This window comes from Phasianus colchicus, chromosome 12 (genome assembly GCF_987193195.1).
Source record: "Phasianus colchicus chromosome 12, bPhaCol1.hap1.1, whole genome shotgun sequence".
In the NCBI taxonomy this organism is placed as follows: Eukaryota; Metazoa; Chordata; class Aves; order Galliformes; family Phasianidae; genus Phasianus; species Phasianus colchicus.
The window spans coordinates 1,389,763-1,415,125 of NC_143447.1; the positions used below are offsets into that span (position 1 = coordinate 1,389,763).

General features: G+C 53.1%; 1 protein-coding gene across 2 annotated transcripts; it reads right to left on the reverse strand.

Annotated features, from left to right (window-relative positions):
* Positions 1 to 2,813: 2,813 nt before the first annotated feature.
* RBPMS2 (RNA binding protein, mRNA processing factor 2) lies at positions 2,814 to 24,375 on the reverse strand. 2 transcript variants are annotated; one of them, XR_004170206.2, is made up of 9 exons: positions 24,087 to 24,375; positions 16,295 to 16,372; positions 15,590 to 15,628; positions 15,006 to 15,068; positions 14,116 to 14,266; positions 13,543 to 13,691; positions 10,817 to 10,979; positions 4,507 to 4,576; positions 2,814 to 4,282 (listed from the first exon to the last, which is right to left on the reverse strand). XR_004170206.2 is itself a non-coding variant. In XM_031616177.2 (8 exons), exons 1-7 carry the CDS (start codon positions 24,144 to 24,146, stop codon positions 4,514 to 4,516), a joined length of 603 nt encoding a protein of 200 aa, XP_031472037.1. In that variant the 5' UTR covers positions 24,147 to 24,374; the 3' UTR covers positions 3,081 to 4,282; positions 4,507 to 4,513. The 2 variants fall into 2 exon arrangements, 1 of the variants encoding a protein (XP_031472037.1); XM_031616177.2 differs by lacking the exon at positions 10,817 to 10,979 and having other exon boundaries at positions 3,081 to 4,282; positions 24,087 to 24,374.
* Positions 24,376 to 25,363: the final 988 nt, after the last annotated feature.

Consider the following 25,363-nt stretch of genomic DNA (forward strand, 5'->3'; position numbering starts at 1 on the left):
GTGCAGGGCGGTGGTGGTGAGGGTGACAAATGCATTATTTCTTGAGGAATAACTTTGTAGGTGAAGTCAGTGATGTGCTTATCAGGCTGTCTGTCAAATCATTAGATGCCCTGTTGAGCCAAGCACGTGGAAGCAGTGCTGCTTGTTGATTTTGGCCAATAATGACGCTTAGAACTGCAGCACCAGAACCCGTTCCCAGGGCAAGGTGAATCAGCCAGCACCTACCAACAATGCTGTGTGGAGGCTGAGTGACCTCTCCCCGGCCATTCGCAAGATGTTTCTACCCCAAACCCTCTAAGCTTACTCATTCCCTTCCACTTTCTCTTCTCTTTCTTGGGCAAGTGGCAGGGAGATTTGGTTCCCAGTGGGTTTCTACTCACTCTGGGGAGCTATAAGGAGCGTGTCTGTCATGGTGGCATGAAGCCCACCTAATAAAGCTTTAGTGTCAGTCTGCTGTGTCCAGAGAACGTAGGAAATAGTGGGTCTCCTGCCCAGTGGCTCTAGGGTCTGTACTGGGCTGATATTTGCACAGGCTGCCCAAGGAGGTGTTGGAGTCACCGTCCCTGCAAGTGTTCAAGAAATGTCTATATGTGGCACCGAGGGACTTGGTTAGTGGGCAGTATTGGTGGTGGGTGGATGGTTGGACTAGATGATCTTAGAGGTCTTTTCCAAACTTAATGATTTCTATGATTCTACTGTTCAGAGATAGCTTCATTTCCCTCCAGGCATCCTGACTCGCTCAGATCTTCCTGAGCTGGTCTCCTAGTGCCATCTGCTGCCTCATCCCAACACTGTTGTAGGCTGGTGGCTTCCTCACCCGCATCATGTTAGGATGGTTAGCATCACACTCCTCATCCTCTCTTGCTGGAAGCCCAGACCTTCTCAGCAAGCCCATTGGGATTCAGTGGGGTCTTTCTGTGAGCATGCTGTAGCTGATGAAAAAATGGTATCTCTAGTAATTTAACACAGAATGACTTTGTCTGAAGTGCCTACACTTTGCCCATCCCAATGTGAAGGGAAAAATGCAGAGCAAAATCCAGATGTGTTTCATCTGCTATCCCCAGCTGTAACCTCCTCCTAAGCTGCTGCTTGGGAAACCATTCTGGATCTGTGCGCTCAGGTCTTGGATGCCACCTCCTGGCTTTCCCACTGTACTGTGCAGCCCGTCTCAAAGCACACTGCAACGAGCCTTCCTCGTTCAGAGCAGCCTCTATTTCCTGAGGCTCTGACCTGAGGTAGTTCCCCCATATAATAACTTTCACCTGTTGTGCAGGGTGCAATTGTCCCTACACACTTGGATCACACCTGTGTCTTTTATATGTCACCGGTGTCTTTCTGTGCTCCCTCTTTGGAATATTGGGTTGCTGCTTCCAAGTACCTAAAAGTGGAGTTGGGAAATCATTTCAGAAGCTGGGAGTGATAGCAAATCAGAGGGATTTGCTGAGGTCTGTTCAGTATAAATTCCCATGGAGTTTGGCTTTGCAGGCAGCCACCTGGTAGGGCCTTTCTGCAAAGGAAAGGAGGTCACCAGTAGGACTGGGAAAAGCAACACAGAGCTCAAGTTGGAGCCTCCCGTCCTCTCCTCAGGGATGCACAACAATTGTCCTCCAGCCTGAGTTCATGTCTTCAACCATGGAAGACTTCAGCCCAAGAGAGAAGGGATGCTCTGGGGAGGGAGGGCCATAGCAGAGGCCCTTCTACCTGCGCTGCCACCGCAGACCAGCAGATGGAAGCTGCTGGGCTTTGCAGGAGCCATTTTAACCATCTGCAGAAGCTGTCTGCATTGCTTTCATAAGCAAGAATAGGATGAAGGTCTCAGATCCTGCAATGGTCCTGGTGGGACGAAAAGAGCCCGCCTCCACGGGATGCCCTGATCTCTGCGCTCCGTGCTCCAGCTGGTCCTGGGGAAAGACAGGCATTAAGCACTTGGTCTCCTGGCCTTTAGCTCCCATTTCAAGCAGAGACTGAGTTTTACATCTGGGTTTCCTGCTGGCTTCCTTTGTTTGCTGTGTGCCCAACCTGTCCAAACAGGGGCCGGGACCCATATCAATCAACGGATCAACAAACATCTATAAATACATATAGACACGTGCATAGTTATCTATATAGTTACAAACGTACCTCTAGAAATAGGTATATCTACAGACACCTACAAGGAGAGATATACATATATACAAACAGAGACACAAAATCTATTGGTAGATATGGATGACTGGATAGATATATGTTTAATATAGACATATGGATACATAGGTACCTCACCCACAGCCATTCCCTGCCCCCAGGAGACCCTTTGCATGGTGATGATCAGCCCTGGGAGGTGGTCAGGGTCAAAGCAGGACCGTGGCCCTGCACCCCTTACACTACAGCTGCCCACATTGGCACTGGGACGGGGGAACAGCAGGGACCCTGAGCACAGACATGACCTACTTCAGCTCCACTGCGCCCGCTCCCGGTGTAAAAGCTTAATAGAGCCGAGCATCAATTATTCATGGCCTGGCCATGTTAATGCATGTGCTAAAGGCCTCTTTTTTGTTTTTTTTTTTGTTTTTTTTTTTTAAACAACAAAAAAAGTCTCCTCCATAATTTAAAACCTCACACGCTCCCATCACTGGGGATGCTCTCAGAGGTGTTTCTGCTTCAGTGAACAGCAGGCAGGAAGCAAGAGGGGACCCGCAGCCCCACCACTGCACCCTATGCCAGCTCTCATCCCATACCATAGGGAATGTGGGGTGACTCCCCACCCTTGGCTGTGCCCAGACCACCACCCCCATGGGACACACAGCACCCAAGGGCCCAGCGCTGGGGTGGATGGGGAAGGCAGAGATGAGGGCATAGCAGCTGCTTGCCCTCACGCAGCTATGAAGGAGCTGAGCCACACTGCAGCTCCAGCACGTTTTGCCTTCTATGGACATCTCTGCTGCACAAGGAGCAGTGCTGGCACGGATGTGAGGCCACCCCAGGCCCACGGGAGGGGGGGGGAGGGAAGAAAAACACCCAAAAGCAGAGAGCCTTCCTGGCAAAGAGCCCCACGTCCTCCTCAGGGGGGTGCCCCATGCCACCCCCAGCCCCACAAGAACACAGCACACAGCAGCAGAGTCACAGCAGCCTCTGGGTATATATATTTTTTTCTTTTGTTGCATTTCATATATTATCCAGTTTCACATTCTCATAGGATCAGCAAGTATAGAGCAACTTATTCTCAAATCTTTTAATACAAGCGAGACAGCCATGGTCATATAATACTTAAAGCACTTCAATACCAAGCAATAAGATGCTAAAACAAAAATTGCACAATTTCTCATTTACGATGCCTAACTGAATCATTAGTACAGAAGACAACCCTTCTCTTTTCAAGCTTTTAACTAAACATTAACTTATCTTACAGGATTACAATTTCTCTTTTAATAATAATAATAATAATTATTAATTGCACACAAACACACAAGAAATTCTTTATGATGCATAAATATTTCCTTATTACACATGGTACAAAAATACTCGTACTTTTTTTTTGTTCGGTATTCCCATAAGGACGGCTGATTATTTGGCAGGACTGGATGCTCTCCAATCAGAAGGATGTGGAAAAAGAGGGGAAGGAAAATAAAAGAGGTTAGATAGCTTACAGCCTTTCTATATATAGAAGTCTGAAAAAAAAAAAAATAATATAATAACCCTGATTTTAAAACCGGAGGATGGATGAGAACAGAAACCCAGTGCATCATACTTGGAGGAAAGGGGAGGAAAAAAAAAAAGGAAAAAAAAAGAAAAAACATTTTTCAAATTCTTCTGGTCGTACTGGGAAGGGGGAGGGCGGAGGTGGGGAAGGGGTGAGGCAAGGACAGTTCGTATTTCTCAGAGCCAAGTCTTCACCGACGCAAGATGAAAACCTCGATGGATCAGTCCGTAGGACCTGTTGCTAACGGTTACACAAACGCTAGAACAAACAAACTTACACTCACACATACACAAGTTAAGTGTTTTAATTCATGCCAGAAAACATGCAAAACCCGATTTGCCTTTCGTTTCCTTCAGCCGAGCTCGGGACCGAGCCCTCGCCGGGTGTCGGCGCAGCCGGATGGTGAAGCTCAGCATGGACAGATGGATGGAGGGACGGAGGGATGGAGGTGGCATGCGGCGGCTTCGCAGTCCGGAGGGGGATGCGCCGGGGCCGGGCGCTTTGTCCACTGGCCGCAAACCAAAGCAAGAGGTGGGAGCCATCATCCCTGGCACGTCCCTCCATGGACAGGCAGGGAGGAGGAACAGGAGCCCAGGAGAGATGCTGTGGAAAAGAGGACAGTGAGCAGGGCTGGTAGGATCTGAGGCCCACCCCGCTCTCCCTGTGCCCACCAACGTGGATCTGATCCCACTGCCCATCAAGCAAAGCCAACCTCATCCTACATGATGTGTATGGGGTGGGTAGCAGCTCCCATCCTTCCCCCCCGCAGGAGCTCAGGGAGCCCAAGGACAGACAAGACAAGGCTCCAAGAGTAATTAATTACTTACTAACAAACTAACAAAACTGACGAGACTTCCATCCTTGCTGGGTAGCTTCAGAAGGAGGATACCAGCGCATCTGGAAAAAAAGAAAGCCACGCCAGAGGTCCATGATCCAGGATTATTTCAACCAGAGCCCAGCTCCTTCAGGCCACCTGTGAGCAGAAATGGCTCCAGTACTGGAAAGGAGGCACCAGGATGTACCCCAAAGTAGTGCCTTAAGTGCCGGCACCATCCAGCCCTGCGCTGGTGGCTGGTGCACGTACAGATTGAGGATTACCAGGCACCAGGACATGTCCTCCCTTAAGGGCAGAAGCATCCCACACACCTGAAGGGAGCTAGCTCCCTATCCCAGGGCTTGTCTCAACATCCCAAGTATGTTCCATAACCAGAAGACAGCATCAAAATTCAAACCCAGCTCACTACAATACATTGAGCAACACCATCGAGGCTGTGTGTGAAGCTCGTCACTTTGGAGGTGTGCAGAAAGAAGGACTGATCCCCCAGTCACACTCTCCCAAACATCCCATATTTACAGCTTTTCCTCCATTCAGGCTCAGACAGGGCAGAGGAGGCTCACACCAGGCAGCCATCACTACTAGATGGTGACCAGTCTGCCTCAGCCAACAAAGAAGCAGCCAACACACTTAAACCAGAACTCTTCCATTTGATTCAAGTAAAGTCTACCTCTTTCAACACAGAAAAGACCCAAAGAGCTTTTTAAAAAACTAACACAACCATCAGAAGAGGTTCTGGGCAAACCATGCCATGGAGACAAGCGGCAGAGCTATGAGCCAGCAGGAACTGGAGGCTTCCCCAAGCACCTCTACTACCCATTGCTGCTCTGTGACGAGGAAGGAACCAACAAGCAGATGTAGGAACAGTAACCAAAGCAAGTGCTATACAGGGACAACAGGCAAGGTTTTCTTGAATGCAAGCCCCATTTGGAGCGAAGAAAGAGCCACAGCTGCTAAAATGAATAAATGAATGCTTTGGTAGTAGAGGCTTCATGGTTCATTCAACTTGGAGGTGGCTATCTACTACTGTCATGTCATCAATGATCAACATCTGGCCTTGCCACAGGCTGCAAGCAGGCAGTAGACATGCTAGGTTGCTCTCCATCATATTTGAGAAGTTGCTGCTGTCAGGTGAGGTCCCCAGTGAAAAAGGGAATCACTCCAGTTATAAGAAGGGAAGGAGGGAAGGAAGATCCAGGGAACTACGTGCCAGTGAGCTTCACCTCTGTGCCAGGGAAGGTCAAGGAACAAATCCTTCTGGAAGAAATGTTAAGGCATATGCAAGCAGAATAGGTGATCCCACACAGCCAGCATGGCTCCACTAAGGTCAAAACCTGACCCAGATGGTGGCCTTCTGTAATGGCAAGACATCATTGGTAGACAAGGGAAAGGCAATGGATGTCATCTATCTGGACTCGTGCATGGCATTAGGCATGATCTGCCCCACACCCTTATTTCTAAGTTGGAGAGAAATGGATTTGACGGCTGGTCTATTCAGTGGATAAGGAATAAGTTGGATGGTTGCAGCCAGTTAGCGATGAGTGGTGTCCCCCAAGGGTCTGTCTCAGAACTGGTGCTGTTCACATCTTCATCAGTGACACAGATGATGGCACTGAGTGCACCCTCATCAGTTTGCTGATGGCACTGAGCTGAGTGCTGCGGTGGATACGACAGAAGGAAGGGATGCCATCCAGAGGGACCTGGGCGGGCTCACAGAGTGGGACCACGTGAACCCAAGGAGGTTCAACAAGGCCAAGGGAGGGTGCTGCACTTGGGGCGGGGCAATCCCAGCTATGAGCACAGGCGTGGGAAGATCTCACTGAGCAGCGCTGCGGAGAAGCACTTGGTGGCTCTGGTGGATGAGAAGCCACGCGCGAGGCAGCAGCGTCCATCTGGGGCCCGGAAAGCCAACGGCATCCTGGGCTGCAGCAACAGAGGGGTGGCGGCGGGCAGGGAGGGGACTGTCCCCTCTGCTCTGCCCTCGTGAGGCCCCACCTGCGGTGCCGCGTCCAGGCCTGGGGCCCCCAGCACAGGAAGGGTGCGGAGCTGCTGGAGCGGGGCAGAGGAGGGCACGGAGATGCTGCGAGGGCTGCAGCACCTCTGCTATGGAGACGGGCTGAGGAGCTGGGGGTGTTCAGCCTGGGGAAGAGAAGGCTGTGGGCCCACAGCAGTGATGGAAGAGTGCTGGAACTCTCTGGTCCCTTCAAATTTAAGCCACCAGGAAGGCCACGCTGGGTTGAGACAGCAGCTGGCAGTGCTAGGGAACAATTGGATGGCTGTTCTCTAAGCACCTTGCACACTGCTTTGTAGTACACTGGATCATACATACAGCAGCAGTCCTGCTGCAAAGTCATCCAGCAGTCCCGTACTCGTGCATGAGACCTCCGCAGGACATCCACAGGTCTTCAGAGGAGACAGAGCTGAAAACTCATTTACTGAGAGCCATCACTGGCCTCAGCACCGTACTCCAAGCTAGACACATCCCTGTTCTAACCCTACTTCCTTCGCCCCTGGAAGAAGGAGAGGTCTGCCATCTGATAGAAAGGCCAGAGGCTTCATAATGAAAACACAGACAGCAAGTGCCAGGACCTTGAGACAACAGCCTCCTGCCAGGAAGGGACACCAAGGTCACACCTCCCAGAAAACACAGCTGCCTGTGACAGCCGCATCCTCCTTCCACCAGCACAAGACCTGGGAAGCCAGAAACTGAACAGCCCCAAGGCAGAACTGGAGAGCAGAGATCCTTCTTGTGATGCTTCCCACAGGGAGAGCCCTGCCAGTTCCATCAGCTATGCAGAGCTGCTGGATCCCAGCTATCCAAACCCTACAGCTGGGAGGTGCTTGCTCAGCACAGCCACATCTCCCCATCCAGCACCCCTCCCCTCGACAGCTGGAAGCAGTTTCCTCCTGCCCTGAAGCAACAGGAAACTCCCCCTTCCTTCACAAGGCCACGCACTTAACCCAGCAGCGGCCGCCATCCCACGCACCCGGCCCTTGGCGTGAGCAGGCAAGGCAGCGGGGCACGTGCACCCAGCTCAGCCTCCAGCCGTGTCCCCAAACCTGCAGGCTCTTCTCTGCTTCTCACAGGAGCCCCTCCTGCCCCAGATGTGCACTCCAAAGCTTCTAGCACCTTTGTTTGCCAACAGAAATCCCATCTTCCTTCTGAAGAATCTAGACAAGACGACATGCTCTTTAAGAAAACAGAGCCTTGACAATGCCAGTTTCTATTATTATCTTAACATCCCTCAAAATGCCTTGCTTTTCCCAGGCACTGGGAGCAGATTGCTCTTGGAGCTGCCTGGAAGGAATGCAGCCAGGCAGGAGGATCTGCAGGGCTGTCTCTAGTGGGCCACAAGGCAGCAGGCCCTGCCAATACAACCATCAAGGATGGGAGCTGAGAAAGAGTGGATGGGGCTATCCAAAATTGGGATGGGAAAGCAGAGCAAGAGAGGCTTTTACTGGAAGACACGCCATTGCTTCTGGAGCTGTATTAGCTCACAGCTGGAAAGGAGTCTGATGTCAACTTGCATTTCTCTTGCTTGCCTTCTGTATGGAAGTCCTGCCACCTCCCTGCTGTCAGAAAAACCCTCCCTACACAGGACAGGACAAATCAGCTTTTCCTTGCGTTTCTGGGAGCCAGTAAGACTCCAGCAGCACGTTCCAAAGCTGGAAACACAGCAGATGGCAGCATGACCCACAGCAGGGAAGGTCAGACAGGAAGGCACACCACAAGCACTACCATCGCCCAGTAGCACTCTCTAGATACATGTTCCCAGTCCCAGCAGCAGGCATCTCACTCACCTCCTGCTTCCAGGGCCCTGAGCTGAGGAGGCAAACAGGCAAACCCTTGCATAACATGCAAGACCTAAGTAGCTCAGCCAGCACCAAGGAAATCTCAGTGGAGTTGAAGCGAGCACTCCCTAGCCAGCTAGAAAGCAGCACATCCTATGCTGTAAGCATGCAGAAAAAGATAGGAACCACTCCCATTGCTCAGAAGGAGGACTTCGGGAAGCATCCAGACCCTTGAACCACTCAGCTTCGAGGCAGCTCACAGACTTCAGCTTGCAGGTTGAGAAGTCACTGTTGATGGCATCTTGGTCCAGGTCACTCATCCAGTGATGCTGGGAGAATGGGTGCTCCCCAAGGAGCAGAGAGCATCTCACATCTGATTTTTTTCTGCTAACAAGAAACAGCTCACTTGGAGAGAGCCTGCTTTGGTCAGCCTGTGCCAGCACTAAGCCACTGGAGCTTAGGCAAACACCACAGCCATGGAAGTCTTGGAGAATGCTTCACACTTCTAAGGACATACGCCCTGAAAAAATAATCCTGATGAGTCCTATGTGACAGCCCCAGTGAACAGGCAACAAGTTTCAACAATACACATAAATCTGCTGTTTTCAGCCTCCCATCCCAGGGAAGTCTATCAGCCACCACAACGTGAAGTATAGGAGATCTTGCAGATGGGATCCCAAGGCTGTGCCAAAACTCAGTGCTGCAGAGGCAGGATCCTCATGGTCCTACAAGTCATTGGGGTGTCCACTGCTCTAAGACTACCACGTTAGTGGCACCCCAGCAAACAGCAGCATCCCAACAGGAGGCAGGTTCTTGAGGAACACAGCATTTGAGCCCACCCTGCACTCCCAGTTATTTAGGGCCAGCAGCAGTCACAGCTATAGGCACCAGCCTCATGTCCAGCCACTCCACAGCTCAGAGACATCCAGCCTGTCTCAAGCAAGCTCAGGCAGCTCACCAGAAGGAAAGGTTGGAGAATTAGGCAGAGCACTGACCTCCCCTTCCATCGATGGGTTCTGCCTCAGCTTGGTGTTGGGAAGCCTTTGAGTCCTGCTGGCCTTTGCCATGAAGCAGAGCTTGATTGCTCTTTCCACTCCCTTGGGCTGATCCCAGATTCAGAATCCTGCTCTCACCATCCCCACCAAAGGATGCCCCTCCAAACCATGTTTCTGCTGCTGGCAACAGCCTGGAAACTGTGGGGGCACCATGGGCAGCCAACCCGCCAAGATGGGCAGCTGGAAGCTTCCATTCCATGATCTGCTCCCTGCTTTGGGAGCATCAGCCACAGCCTTCTAGGTCCTGGCTACTCAGCCTGGTCTCCTACATGAACTATATAGTGACTACCACCAGCTTCGTCCACTCCTCTACCCAATTCCCAAAGAAAGTCCAGCCCTCAGGGGTGCAGAGGCATCTTGGAAGCATCTCTTTACAGAGCTGCACTGATAGCATGATAGGAGCCCCACTGTCTCCTACTGCACACCCAAAGCCTGGCCTAGAGATGCTCCAGAACACATGGTTTCACAGCAGAGGCACAATGCAGCCCAACTCAATCACACAGATGCTAGATGAAACATTTCATTGGGTCTAAAGGGCTCAAGACAAACTGTATCCTGGTTTCCATCTTTGTACCAATTTCCCCTCTTCCCAACTCAGCACATCTGTGCACCCCAGAGTCTTCCAAGGACAAAGGCAGACCTGAGTCCTCATCTTTGATGACTTCTCTCCGCAGTATCACTACCCACTACAAGAAGAAGCAATCCTAGACTCAATTCCTTCACTTAGAGCTGAACATACCAACCATTCACCCACATTCCCTCTTCCCAACCTCCTGGTCTCCTACACTGCTCCCTTCCATCCCCACTCAGATGCCCTTCAGTACAGCTCACAAGAGCTGCAGCCTGGCTGTGGTTTCAGGCTGCAAAGAGAAGACAAGCTCCAGGCAGGAACTTGCTCCATTTCCAGTAACTGGAGAGAAAGAGGTGAGTTTAGACCCATGACTAAGGGCAGGGTCTGTCCCGATATGCAATTCTGGAATAAAGTGACCGCCAAGTGCTGTTGTCTAAACGTGCCCGGTAGAATTTAGTTGTGTGCTATCACTATCACGTCACTCACCTCCCCCATTGTGTGCTAGGAGTGAGGTCAAGGTGTATTTCTTGTCGCCCTTGAAGGGTTGTGGATGGGGAGAAACCAGGTTTCTGTCACACCAAGTGGCAGGGTCATCCCTGCCCCAGCTCAACCAGGCTGCTCCCCTCCCACCAGCAGGACCTGGCCAAGCCTGGCTCAGCTGGGAGGAGATGATGTAAGATGGTGCCATGCTGTGTGCGCCATGTCATGTGCTGCCAAGTTGGAGATGTGGGTTAGAAAGAAAGCCTGGTATCTCATTCCCCAGGCTCTGGTGGGTGGGTAGCGTGAGGCCCATGCACTGGGTGGGCAAGGAAATATGGGCTACAGAGATGGGCAGAAGCTTGCAAATCCCATGGTGCATCTTGGAGGAGAGATGGTTACCTTACCAGTCTTTCCAAACGGGGCTGCCGTCATGCTTAACACTTCTAGGAATGGAGCTGTAGCACAGCCACTCCACTAGCTGCAATAAGGCATCACTAGGGTGTCCCATCTCCAGGGACAGCTCTGAGCTTCAGGGCTAGCCTGCGCTGGCATCATGGCTGGAGTTCACTAGGGACATCAAAGGAGGGATTTGAGAGAGGGTGGGAGGGAGGGAAGGCACATGGGACAGTCTTAAAGTCAGTGGAATCCCCACACGTAGAGGCTTTTAGCAGTGCCGGCTCAGGCCACAGTCACACCTATGGCAGCCTGGTGCCTGGAGGGACCCCATGTCCATGGCACAGCAGCTCAGCAGTGCGGGAACAGCAGTCATCCTGCTCTTCTGCGAGTGGCTCACTGAGAGCTCCTGGCACATGAGCCGAGGCCAGACCAGCCTCCTGCCATCTCCTGCCAGCCCTCCAGCATGACAGACACCTACTCACCTACTTTCTACCAGGCCTGAACACAGAGCTGTGAGACTGAGTGTTTCAAGTTTTAACCTTTTGCACCAAGCTCTCCTTTCAGCTACTGCCTCCAGCTACGTGCTCCCTGCAGCGCTGATAGCTCGTGGAGCTGCTCCAGCCATCCCCATGAACATCCTCCAGCCAAGAGGAATCCCAGGAGGAAGAGCTACCGCTGTCCTAGAGAACAGCTCGCGTGTCCACCACCGCCAAGCCCTACCAGTGAGAACGAGGGCTCAGCACACCAAAAACAAGGTTACAGCTTTTAGCCCAGTTTGAGAGCAAAAGTCACCTCACACTGCCTTAACTCCACCCTGCCTCAACTGTGCGAGGAAAAAGGCTCCAGCTTAGAGATCAGGCAGCTCCAAACTGCCAACTTAAGTAATGTTTAACCCCATAAAACTTTATTGGTAATGTATGCTGCACCAGAATGTCTCCCTGTGAGATCACTGCCAACTCAAGCACAATGCAGCAAGGAGCAGCTGTAACTGCTCAGCCAGCTCAGCCACTCTTCTTCAGCAGAGCCACAGCTCAGAAGGGACACACTGGCTCCCCAGGGCTTGTGGGAACATCATCCATTAGGGACTTGCTTGGGCAGGGCATCCCATGTCCTCCCAGTATCTCCCTAGAGCCAGAGTCTCTTTCCAGGCTACGAGTCCTCTGAGAGTTAAGCTGCCTTCCAGCACAAGTAGCTTGCCAGCTGGAGGGCTTAAACTAAAAACCCAGATGGAGAGAATCTGACTGAATGCTTCCTTTATTCTGGGAGAGCAGTGTTTCCTCTGCCCACCCTACACACCATAAAGTCCTGGTGTCTGACCCTGCTGCTCTGGGTCCCTGTACATCACTGATGATCATCCTTGAAGGAACCACAGTAAGGGTTCCACACTCCTCAGTAGCTCCAGCCAGGATGAAGAGGGCATTCCTGGCTCTTTCTACTAGGGGCAGTAACAGCCCTTGGCTCCACCACCCTACAAAGGACAGACATCTGCTCTCCCGGGCTGCCCAGGAGCACAATCAGATGCTCCTGTAGCTGTGGGCACCATCACTAACTCCTGGAGAACATCACACAACTCTCAAACTGGAAGTAACCCAGCAAAGGGTCAACCTACCTAGAACACCAGGCTGATCCTGCCCTGAGCCCCACATGCCTCTTGCCTATCCTGCAGGAGCATCAGCCCAGTGCTAGGTCACCAGCAGGACAAAAGCAGCAGAGGACAAGTCCGTGCAGGCGAGGAGCTTGCATCTCCTCCACATCGCATCTGGACACAAGCTTGGCTTGAAGCCATTCAGCTACGATCAAAACACTTGCAGGAGCAAGAAGAGGCTGAAGGGCCAACTCAGCTGTTAGCCAGGTGGGTAAGGCGATGGGACATTGCTCTTCTTCCTCCCAGGCTAAGCAGGGAAAAGCAGAGCCAAGCAGTTAGGTCCTGATGCTCTGGGAACAAAGCCCAGAGCCCCACTGCCCCGGCCCCCAGCACTACTATGGGAGCAGAGACGAAACAGGCAGGGTCCTTGGTGACATCAAGCAGGGTAGGTTCTCCTACACAAGTGCTCCAAAACAAGCACCTTCACATGGAATTCAGACCTAACCTGTACTTCAGCTTTCTTTTTGTATTTCTGTCATTTTAGGGGTGGTTATGCTCAGCAGGGGTTGGTGGCCTCAGAAGAAAGTCATGCTTTCATGTACCATGATTCCAGAATCAGACGAGTAGAGGTATCCCTATGCCTCCAGCTGTCAGGGAGCACAGCCCCTGCGACAGCAGGCAACAGTATGCAGCACCAGCACCTCCATAGCCTATGGCACATGGCTGCGCTGCACCCACAGGGTCCAACACCTTGCTTCAAGGAGGATGTTTCATAGTTACACTTGCTGGCACGTTGCACATCCTCCCTGCAGACACACAAGAAGCTTCTCTGGCAATGGGGACCAATGCCAGACAAAAGCTGAGCGTTCACCCCAACCCTTCCTTTCCCCCAGCCCAAGAGGCAAGCTGGGCCTGCAGGGTCGGGGAGCGGAGCTCCAACTGCACTCGTGCCTCCCATTTATTCCATACCCAGCAGCCCCACCACTTGCCCTGCAGCCCGCACAGGGCCTGGAGCAGCAGGAAGAGCTCTGCCCAGGAGCAAGGTGCAGAGGCCAGGGGAGAATCAGCCGAGCAGAGACCCGAGGGATGAAGCACCAGGGGAAGGAGAGAGCGGCTCTCTCTCGGCAAGGGCCGAAAGGAGAGACTCACCTGAGCGTGAAGAGCAGCGGCCGCAGCAGCAGCCGCTGGGTATGTGAAGGCGGCATGGGGGATGGCGGGGGTGAGCTCCGTGGTGTACAGTGGGTAGGGAGCCCATGCTTCTGGGGATGCCGGGATTAGAGCCGCTCCAGTCAGGTCATCTGGACAAAGAGACAAGGGGACAGCGAGCTCAGAGCTGGACCAACTGCCTGCTTTCAGGGATGGGCTCTGCGTTTCCCACTCCAAGTTAAAACTCTGAGGCTTAAGACAGAACACCACCAAACCATGCCAAGGCTGCATGGCACGGCACAGCACAGCACTGCCCTTCCTTGCTTTGCACCTAGAAATGATTTAAAGCCCTTAGTGTTACCACTCCACCTCCTCAGCACTTCCAGAGTTGGACAGAAGCCTTAGCAGATGCCTGCTGTTCTCCTGCAACCCAACCCACTGGCAGATATCAGCCAGAAGACACAGCTTCCCTTCCCATGCTGGCTGTAGGCTCAGCTGCACCAAGCCCTGCCATGAGCATTCCCAGTGCCAGGTACCTCCCAGGCTGGCCATCAAGCTGCATCCCAGCATACTCACAGGGGTCCCGTGCAATGAAGTGTGCGCCCAGGGCAGGGTGGATATTAGTGGGGTTTGGTGTGGCCATCAGCTTGCTCTTGGCCATCTTTGTGTTGGCTTTAGCAAACTCTAACCGCAAGGTCTGAGGGTTCTCTGGGTCAAAGCGGATGCCCTGTGACAGAAGAAAGCAAAGGAGTCTCTCAGAGAGGTTTCCTGTCCCAGCACTGCCTGCAGCTATTGGTGTAACAAAGCACAACAGGGGAACAAGGGCCATCACCCTGCAGTCACATACCCAGTTTGTCACCTCATGCTTGCCTTTCCCTATTTAGCTGACTTAGGACCCACTGCTTCCACATTAAGGGACACAGCTTTGCTCTTTATGTGCAGCTCACCAGCCAGCTAAGCACTGACAGCTACTGGCAGTGGTCAGGAAATATCCATCTGCTGGAGCTAAGATACCCTGTCTGCTCTGGAGCTTCCTGTCTGTGGTGCTTGTACACCTATACCAGCCTGGGTTGGATGAGCACACACCCTGAGACTCAAGGCAAGCTCTGCAGCAGGTCAGAAATGTTACCTGTACCAGACAGCTCTGGCCACAGGAGCAGCAGCATGGGAAGGATGCTTCCCCTACGCTGCATCTTTCTGGAGCAGGTTCCACCTGGCAGCAGAGCTCCTAGCAGGTCAGAGGCCAGAACAAGGACTCTCCCAGACTAATGGCACCCTTAAATATGATGAGCTCTCCTGCCTGGCTTCTGGGAAACTGCATGATCAGTTAACTACCACATTTGAAGGCACAGCTGGGACTCCTTGGCTCTTCCTATGCGAGGGACAAGCCAAGTATCACTCATGCTCCAGACCAAATGAAAGCAGTGTGTATGGCTCTCAGCCCTCCCAGTACCTCCAGTACTCACATTTAAGGCATTCTTTGCTGCTTCAGCACCAGCCCGGCTGTCAAAGGTCACAAAACCAACCGGCTACAAGAAATAACACTGATTTCAGTTTGGAAATATCTTTCAGATCCACGACCTACCCTGCCACCCTTTCTATCCCAGATAGCTTACAGCAAGCAAGAAGAGGCCAAGCAAAGTTGCACTGAGCCTTCAAAGCAGAGCTTAAAGGGCCTTGGATCGTTAACTCCTGCTCTGTCCTCTTCCAGCACACCAAAGTTTTGTCATTCCTACATAGCAGGCACTTCTTGCCCTGGTAGCCTCTGGCAAAGGTGCTCCTCGCCCATAAGCAGACCTGCTACTAGAATGGGACTAGGGAATCTGGTGCAGGTCTGAAGGACCTGTTGTCATCCAGCACCCATGACCCCCGGCCAGTCTCAGGCAATAAGGAGACATCCAGCACACACTGAGAGCTTCCAGACACCAGGACAAGGACACTGAGCAGAATCCAGCTGCCTACGTGATGCTGCACACACTGAAATGGCATCTGTCCCCACTTCCCATCGAGCCGAAGGGAGAAATACCCATGCTCTAGAAAAAGGAGGTACCTGCTTTGATGTTAGCTTGATCAGTGACCCTTCATAACCCTAGAGAAGAGAAGAAAGCAAGACAGTGTCAGGTTCCTGAAGAAGCCAAGCTAAAACTTGGCCATGATGCAACAGCTCCAGGATCTCCTGCAGCACCAAACCCTACACAAGACAGGCTTTGCAGAGGGAGATCTATTAACCCATCTCCAAGGGTACCAGTTTACTCTTTCCCACCTAAAGAGAAGACCTTCACAAAGCAGAGAAGGAATCTCATCTCAACTAGCCTATTCTGCCTCTCTGGGAAGAAATCCAGTTCTTTGCCAAGCTATAGAAGGTTAAGCACCCTGCTCAAGTGGGTAACACAAGGCCTCCTGGGAAGTGGCTCATTTTGATGAGCCACCCATGCCCTCTTTCTGCACCACAGCTAGATGGAAGCAACAGTAGGTTGACTTATGTGTACCACATTATTTCATCAGTACATGTGTCCCAGCCCAGGTACATCAAGCTTACCTAAACGCTTAAAGCCAGCCTCCTCTCAACACATGCTGCAGACTGCAGAAAGACTTCCAGGACATTAGGACCAGACCTCCCAGGTTCCCCAAAGCTTTAACAGAAGGCTTAGCTCCTCACTTCATTCTTGCTTCCCGCCACCAGAGAGCTTTGCTGCAAGGCTTGCCACAAGGCAGCATCTTTTCCACTAAAGACAAAACACAAAGACTTCCTTACCTTGAATGGTCGGAAGAGTAGGTAGAGCTCTCTGGGTTTGATGTCCACAGGAAGACCACTGACAAACAGTGTCCGTACCTAGGAAAGAGGTCAACGAGGTCTACTGAAAGGAGATATTTAGTACTGCAGTGGGAATACAGAGCACAGTTCAGAAGCAAGGTGCAATGGGATTAGGACATCCTGCACCAGTGGTGGCCTTGCAGGCACTGACACTTCCCCATGTTAGAGGAGCGTTGCCCTGGACGAGATGCAGTCAGGCCTTTTCTCCTTCCCACAGTGGGATTTAGACCTTCACAAAAGATTCAGGCTCCAGGAGAAGAACTTGGGTTGAATAGGGTATGGACAGCAGCCCCACAGTCTTTTAACAGACCTTGATGCCAAAGACTTGAAGTCTGCTAGATGACCATGTGTGTCAAAAGCACTAAAGGAAAGTTTGACACATCACAGTCCCGGAAGAGGCAACCTCAGCTGTCTCCCTAAGTCCTTCTAGAGATATCAAGTGCTTGACCACTAGATATCTTATCCCTAGCCCATCCTGGCACCTCAATTCAGACACTAAATCAAAAGATAGCCCTCAACTTTCAGCGCCACCTCATAACTACACAAGTATCTTTGACATCAGAAGCCAGAACATCACCAGGAGAATAACCTGGGGTCCAGCCCAGCTCCTTCCCCAGCACACATCAGACCCTTTGGAAGTCACTCTCAAACTACACTACACCAAGTCCAAGGATGTGACTGCTCTTCCAAGCTGCAGAAGTCAAAACAAATCCAAATCCCTTTGCAGAAGCACAAACACAGCACCGGAAGAAGGCAGTGGTAGAATGTATGCAAATAGCCAGGAATACGAACCAGTGCTAAAGGCTGGGAAGAACACTGCTGAGCAGCAAGACCATCACAGCCACCTCCTCCCTGGGAGAAGCTGGTTGCCAGCCTATTTCCATAGGAAGCAGCGTGATGAAGCTGCCAAGATTTCTTGTAAGTCAGCATAGAGCTAGAATGGGAAGTTATGTGTGACAGAGGTCAGTCATCATTGAAAAGGACTGGGAGGAAACAAGCTCAGCTTGACCAGGAGTGAGAAGCATGGGAAGGCAGAAAAAAAAGACTCTAGGAACAAGGATGGAAATCTTTGTTCATTGCTTTCAAGTCACCTAGGCATGGCTCCCATTGAACCAATCCCAAACATGCCTACAGAACACTGGAAGTACAGAAGGACAGCACAAACACCCAGATGCCGACTGGCACCAAATCAGACCAGATGCATCTAGAAAGGACACACAGCAGGACCAGGAGCACAGAGCCCATCTCCTGGCCTACTTCCAGACTGGAGTTTACATCCCTATCACACTTCCATGGCACAAGCATTCTGAACCCACACTTTAGCCTTGCTTGGCCATCTCCCTTCCTCAGAAGAAGCGGGTTGCACCTGACACCTCATTAAATTTCTCTTCCCACTCAAGTGGAAGAAACACAGTGTTTCTGTTGCTTTCCAATAGGGAACACATGCCCCCTCAAGCCCCTCTCCCAGGTCAGAGAGATTTTTCACATCAGCTCAGGGGGTCCCTTAAACCCTATAGGATGGGCATAAATCACAAATTCTTGTAGTTCTCTACCCTCATTCCCTTCATGAGGAGGGATTGAGGGCTGCCAGCACCCAGCAAGCACCTCAGTGGGCTGCTGCCACCCCCTTTAGGACACAGAGCCCTTCTCTAGACCAGCATATATGGGACACAACCACCGAGCATCCTTATTCTCTCCTCACGTCCTCCCCACCAACCCCAGCGCCTCATTTGATGCCACAGCACATCACTGCAGAACCATCTCATGTCCAAGCTGAGCGAGCAGAGGCAGCCAGAAGCCAGCACCTTGACAACTTCAGGCTTCAGCATGGGCTATGCAGAGCGGCTGCTGTGCATTCCCAGAAGACACACGGCCATTTCTTGCAGTGAAATGTTGCATGGAGCGCAATGGCACATGTGCCTGAGCCACGTGAAAGCACCATCCCTTTTCAATATTTCAGGATTTGAGTGCGCTCAGACACCAGAAATGGATGTTTCTTCCGAGCAGATAGAAATCTGCATCCCTGCTGGGTCTCTAAATGGTCCCGTGATGTGCAGCTCAGTAAGTCCTTGCGACAGGCATGACAGAATGGAAGACATGCCATTGCTTGGGGAGGGAGAAAGTCAGCTACCCAAAGCACTTACAACAGCCTGAACGGAGCAGTGCAGGTGCCCAGGAAAGCTCTTTGTCAGAGGGAACACACCCCTAATGCTGTCCTCATCTGGACAGGAACAGGAGATATTATTCCAAAGCTTAAAAGCTTCCCTTGGCCTCCAGGTACAGTTTGTCACAACACACAGGTCAAGAAACAGGGATTCCAGACAACCCACAGCAGCTGGCAAGGATGGACATCACCCCAAGAAAGCATGGGCAATCCTCAGTACCACCAGTCAGAATCTCCAAACAGTATGTGCCCAAGGATCATGAGACAGACTAAGGAAGGTCCTGGCTCAGAAGAACTTGTTATGGGAGGAGGTGGGACCTTAAGCCAATCTCCCACATACAAAGAGAGCAATTATAGAAGAGAAACAGTAAGGGGTCTGGGAAAGCATCTTCCAGTGGGTTAACTTCCGCAGGGCACTCCAAGAACCTTAAGTCCCTCAAGGACCCCCAGCCTTCTGCCTTCATCAATTTGCCCCACTTCAATTCCCTGCCACTCAGCACCAGATCCACTTAAACATTCAGCTTCCCCACAGAGGCAGCTAGAAAAGCCAGAAGACAAAAAGAAGTTATATAGATGATGTATATATTCCCTTCCCTGTCCCAGCCCCCTCAGGGGATGTCCCTGGTGCAAACACCCGGCAGAGATGGAGGAGAGCCATGGAAAACAGGATGTGTGCCAGGACGGACAGGACCGTCTAGGCCATCACTTGAAGAGGGAGGATCCCAGCACAGCTTCCCACGCAGAAGCAGGGAGGGACAAGGACGAAGCCATTAGTGCTGAGATCCTCAGTGGCTCTAAAGCCTTTCTTTCGCTGCTGCGTGCCCCAGAAGAGATACCTGGTGTGAGCACAGCCGGGTTCTCAGCACCAAAGCTTCAAGTCCACATCTCCTGGCCTCATTTGCTTCATATAAGCTTGAAGGGGAGTCTTAAGAACACAGAGATACTGCCCTGCAGCCCAGCAAGGGTCAAGTTATGTCAAAAATGCAAAGGCACAAGCACACATCTCCTGCGAGGCTGCTCTGGGAGGTCTCCACGCTTTCGTCAAGAGATTGCTCTGAATCCTCCCACAAGTGAGCAAGGCACAGCCTCCCCTCCTGTAGGACGCAGCTTTGACATCCATTTCCTACTCCCCTGCTCTCACAAAGCCGAGACCCCACAAAGTCAGCCCCTGCTCCACACAGCCAGGTTCACTACCTGTCCCTAAAGGGTTCTGCCACGCCGTAGCCCCCACAGCTGCTCCCATGGGAACACAGCCCATCAGCACTCTGCTTGGGCACCCAGCGCCCCAAAGATCGGAGCTCTCGGGATGCAGCCACTTGACACGAGGCTGCTGGAATGCAGCAAGGCTGCAGGCAGCCCCGGGAGCCAGGACTTATAAGGCATGGATGGGAAAGGCGGGGAGCCAAGCGTGCAAAACGTGGCTGCGGAGAGGGAAAGGCTCGGGAATGCCACTGCCTGAGCTAAAAACCCAATGGGGCCACTCCAGATGGCCTACAAGGCTTTTGCTCATGTGGTCAGGGCAGGAAGGAGCTCGAGCAAAAGGGGAAGGAGGGAGAGGTACCAGAAGCTGCCTGGAGCAGCAAGGAAGCACATGGGTGCCGATAAGCCCTGGTACAGCAGAGCAGCACCCAAGAATAGGACGTGGTTGGGGCAGAGGAAGCTCTGCTATTTTTTATCCCAGTGGAGCAGCTCCACAGCAGTTGCTCTGGTGGGAGATGAGCTCCATCTACCATTTCTGCCCTGAGCATACAATGTGGGTTTGGCTGCAGGACCCTCCCCAGGTATGCCATCCTCTTGGGTCTTCATCTGCATCCAAGGTCACGAGCCAGGCAATGGCAAGCTGAAAGTCTGCAGCAGCTCTCTGCTGTAACAGTAGTTACGAGTGTCACTTCAAATCACACCTCTGGGGACGCTGGTAGGATGCCAAGCAGCCTCAAGACTGAACCACCATTGCATTAGACCAGTTCCTGTCAAGACAGAACTACAGCACACCGCTACACAAAAACAGACCCTAAATGCCAACTTTAAGCAGCACCAAGCCCTGATTCCCCTCTGCACTGCACAGCACTCTTCCCCACAAGACCCCAAGCACACAATACAGCCCAGAGGATAGGGGCAGGGCAGATGTAAGCCCATCATCCCCACAAGGAGAGCATGGGGAGCCAAGCTCCCAGAACAACAGCTCTGACCCACAAAGGCAAGTCAAGGTCTCACACCTATACCATGCCTCTGTGTTCACAGTGACATCATCTGCTCCTGTAGGGCAAACAGCAGAGGTCAATACCCAGACATTAAAAGGCTCCTTGCTCCCAGTTAGGGCACAGTGCTCCTACAGAGAAGGTGCTAAGCACACTCACACCCTGAGAAGGCTTTGAGCTGAAGCCTTTACTCTGGGCACTCAGAGCCAGGAAAGGCAGAAGCTCCATGATCCCACTGCTCAATCTTCATGACTCAAAGTCTAACATGGCCAAGACCTACAATCCCCAAAATACCTTCTTCCTCCAAAAGCTTTCTCTACCAGATCTGAACAGTCACGCTTGGCTTCACACAATGCCAATTCCTCTAGCAATGCCGGGAGCTCTCGGAGCTGCATTCCAGATGCTCTAAGAGCATCCTTCCTATTTCACCCATCTTGGCAAGGAAGTCTTAGATTTGGGCCCTTCAGAGCTTTACCATGCACCACTTAAAACCATTTTCCATTATGGAAAGCTCTGTTCTATAGCTAGCCAAGGAGAGAAACTCACTTCTGAAGCCAGGTCTTGTTTACTAGACCAGCAGGCAAGAAGGAATAACAGTTCTCATGTCATGGAGACCAGCTGGAATACTGATGCTCAAAGCAACTCAAATTGGAGTCTAAGAAACGTAGATTTGAACAAGCAAGGAAGGAGAAGGAAGCCATTCCATCGGGCATATTTAAAGGGCCGCCAGGAGACAGACTCCCACATCCCATCCCCCTGGTAGGAGCAGCGCCATTGATAGAGGAAGCCTGGGAACACAGCAGTTCCCAGGACCTTTCCAGTGTCCTCCTGGGGGAGGAAAGTTTAACATCAGGCTTCCAAATCCCAACCAGAGCAGGAGCAACACCTCTGCATCAACAGGACGGACCCACAAGGTGCATGGTAAGCAAGCAAGCTCCTTGGGCTGCTGGAGAAAGCAAGCAGAGTGCACAGCACCCAGCAGTGCCCCTCGGGATGGGTGCTGTCATGCAGATCGGCGGCTGCCTGGAAAACTAAACAGAAGATAGCAGAAGTGGGGAGGGATCAGCTTTGGGGAGGTGTCTGGTGAGGAACAGCAGGGGCTGACAGTCGGCCCTGTTTGTTTAACATTCCCATTAGTGACCCAGAGAGTAGTAAGAGGCATTCCTGTGCTCAGCATGTCACCAGGCAGGAAGGGGCTGCGAGATGCGGGGGCTTGAAGATTAGATAAAGGGAAAGGCTCAATTTGGGAGCTTTGGATCGCCATATCTGGGGCATGCAGTGCCCTTCAGGGAAGCAGCAAAGTAGGCTCATGGAGGAGGGTGAAAAGCAGAAAAGGTGTTTACAGCTCCAGGATCTGGTGTTATTCTCCGCACAGCTTAGGAAGATATCCCAGCCTACCTTTCTGCTTGCTTTGGGGTTCAACGGTTCAGTTCAGTAATTAAACGTAATTACTGCTAATGGGGAGTGAACTGACACCCAGCAATGGGAGCTCTGGGTGAGAGTTTGAATTTGGGTTGGCTGGGATGTGGCAAAGTCCCCTGAACATGAAGTCATTCCTGGTCCCCACGCTACCATCAGGATCCTCAGCAGAGAAGCGCAGCTCCTGCTCAGCTGGGTAAAACAGCCCTGTGGGGGGGTCCTGCAGAGGACCACCACGGAACCCAAGCAACCAGGATGGCGACATCCCACCAGTTCCAGAATCACCTCCAAGCATCCCCAGCCACCACCACATCTAAGAGGGTAGGCTGAGCCATCCCTCTTCCTTCGTGCAGCGCAGGGGACGCTTCTGTCACTCAGCCAGCCCTACGCCCCATGGCACGGACCTTGGGCCCCATTTTCCAGGTAATGAGCATCATGCTGGAGACGACGCGCTCTCCAGACTGCCCAAACACTATAAGGGCGCAGCACCACTGCAGCCAGCAGATAATTGGAGCACACAGCTGCAGCTCTGCACACACAGCCCATGGAACCCCCTGGTGCTGAGCCTCCCCACACCCAGAAAGCAGCACACGGCCCCCAGGACCTTCTGTCCCCCCAGCGCCGCCCACTGAGGTGGGACACGTTCCCAGCGGTGTGACATCGCGTCACCTCAGTTTCGCTCAGCACAGCAGAAGAACACCGCAACCAACACCTGCCCACCCATTCCACCCCATTAGCCAGGTCCCAGGGATGGAGGACACGCTGGCCCCGAGGCAGCTGGCGCACAGGGACCACACGGCCCCGGTGGGCGGCGGGCAGCCAGCCCGGGCGCCATGTTGCGGCGGTGTGAGCGCACGGCGTGCTGGAGGAGGGCGAGGGGAGGGGGCTGAGCATCTCCTGCTCCCCAGGGCCAGGCGTGGAGGACTGCAGCAAAATGCTGCGTTTTCCTCCAAGATGGAGGAGGACAGGTGACCCTGCTGCACCACCACCACCCCAAGGGTCATGGGACGGTTCTGCGGGCTGCAGCAGGGACGCTCAGGAGCCCTCCCATCATGTGGTCTGTCTCACGATGACTGTCTAAAGGATGGGGATAGCTGCTAAGGTGGCACCCAGCCCCACAGCCCCAGCTAGGTTGTTGGCGCAGCGGCCGCCACGACAGTTTAAGTTTGTCCCTATCACCTATATTGGCATCTGGATGGCAGAGCCTGGTCGCTCCAACCCTATGGGAATGAGGTCCTTGGCCCATGAGACTACAAGATCACCCAGGGTTCACCACACTGCAGCTAGTAATCAGATTCCCAGCCTTGGATAACACCAACACACACCATGCTGCAGTGCTGGACCCCCGACATCCCAGCCCTCCAGCTCTTACAGCTGGACCTCAGCTCTGCAGATGCATCAGCATCCCAACCCCATCCACTTACTCTGTGTCTCCAGTGCTGCAGCCTTCACACCCCTGATTCCCCTATGCTCTGAAGCCCCGATATCCCAGGTCACAGCTCCTGGGGCTCCAAACCCCAAGGCCCCAAGTCCCCAGTACTCCTGAGCCCCACTACCTCGAGTCTCCATTGCTCTGGGTCCCTTGTGACAGAGCTCCAGAGCCCCAAAAGTCCCAACTTCCTGATGCCCCAGTGCCTTGGGTCATCACTCCCACAGCTCCAGAGCCTCAACACCGTGAGCCTTCAATGCTGCAGCTCTCAGGACTCTGGAACCCTCGGATCCTCAGTGCTCTGCAACCCTGCTCTTAGGGCTCCTGAGCCCTGATGCCATGGGTCTCCAGTACTCCAGAGCCCCAGCACCCCCGGTTCCCCGGACGCAGGGTCCTCGGTGCTCCAGATCCCTGCTCCCGGGACCCAAAGCCCTGACGTGCCGCACTCCCGGTGCTCCAGCCCCGACGCTTGGCTCTCGGTGCTCCAAAACGTGCTCCCCAACGCGTCCCACGAGCTCCCACCTCCTCCTCGACGTTTCCTCCGCCGTTGGTGTGCTCGGTGTCCTTATTGAGGTTACTCATAGTGGGGGGCCGGGGGGGGGGTGTGAAGGCGAGTGAAACAGCAGCTCCGAGTGGGGAGCGGGTGCCGTGCGGTGCCGGTGCGCGGTGCGGAGCTGCCCTCCCGGCTCACATGCGGTGTCCCGGGAGGGGGGTTCGGCTCCGCCGTTAAGAACCGGGCGGAGCGGAGCGCAACGAGCCGCAGCTGGGGACCCCCGCCGCTCCCGGTGCCGCTCCCGGTGCCGCCGCCGCCGCGCACGGAGCAGCGGGGCCGGGACCCGCCCGCCCCCGCCCCACCCGCCCGGAGCCGCCCCCGGGCCGCCCGCCGCCAATCCCGGCCCGGCCCGCCCCCGCGGGGGGGCAGGGGGATGTGGGGTTGGGCTTTTTTTTTTTTTTACTGCGTGTGGGTTTGGGGGCTTTTTGTGTGTGCTGCTTTTTTTTCTTCTTTTCTTTTTCTTTTTCTTTTTTTCCCTTCTTCTCTCCCTTTCCACGAAAAACTTTCTCAACTTTGGTGAACTTTCGGGCTTCAACTTTCTTAAAGGGACCGGCGGCCACAGAGCAGGGAGTGATTCCTGTGGGTTCCCCCTAGGGCTCCAGGAACCACAGGGCTGCAGCCCAGCAGCCCTGCGGCAGCAATGCCGAAACCCCCCGCTGAAAGCTGCACCGCAGCCCTTGGGGCTCAGGATTTGGGCTCCGTACACCAGGGCAGCAGTCCCATATCCCCCAGAAAAGCATTCTTTCATCCCCCAAAACGTTATCCCCATATCCTTAATAACAGTATCCCTTCATCCCCTGGAATGTTATCCCCATATCTTTCTGAGCAGTATCCCCATGTCCCTCAAAACTGCATCTCTGCATCCTTCAGAGCAGCATACCTGCATCCCCCGAGACAGCAGCCCCTTATTCCCTGGGAGAGCAGCCCGATGTCCACTTTCTGCCCTTCTCTGTGTCCACACGGGTCCCTGGATTGGCCCCATCCCAATGAAATAGGCAGGGGGGATCTGAACTGGTATCATACTCAGTGCTGTCTACCTGCTCAGCCCCAAGGTTTGGTGAAAGAGAGGGAAAACATCAGTTCTACATTAGCCTCCTGGTCCCACTGGCACCCCAAGCTGGAAAGCCAATGTGTGCCCCCAGCCCTTCGCTTCCTCTTTCCCAGGCTGAAGTCCCAGATCTCAGCTTCTCCTCACAGGGAAGCTGTTTCTGTCCCTTGATCACCCTGCGGGTCTTTGATGGCCACC

Excerpts from the sequence above, each read along its gene's own strand:
- RBPMS2 (XM_031616177.2), bottom strand. The coding sequence starts at position 24,146 with ATGAGTAACCTCAATAAGGACACCGAGCACACCAACGGCGGAGGAAAC. Across the intron at positions 15,069-15,589 it reads TCAAGCTAACATCAAAGCAG|CCGGTTGGTTTTGTGACCTT; the intron begins GTACCTCCTTTT and ends TATTTCTTGTAG. Across the intron at positions 13,692-14,115 it reads CTTCATTGCACGGGACCCCT|ATGACCTGACTGGAGCGGCT; the intron begins GTGAGTATGCTG and ends CTCTTTGTCCAG.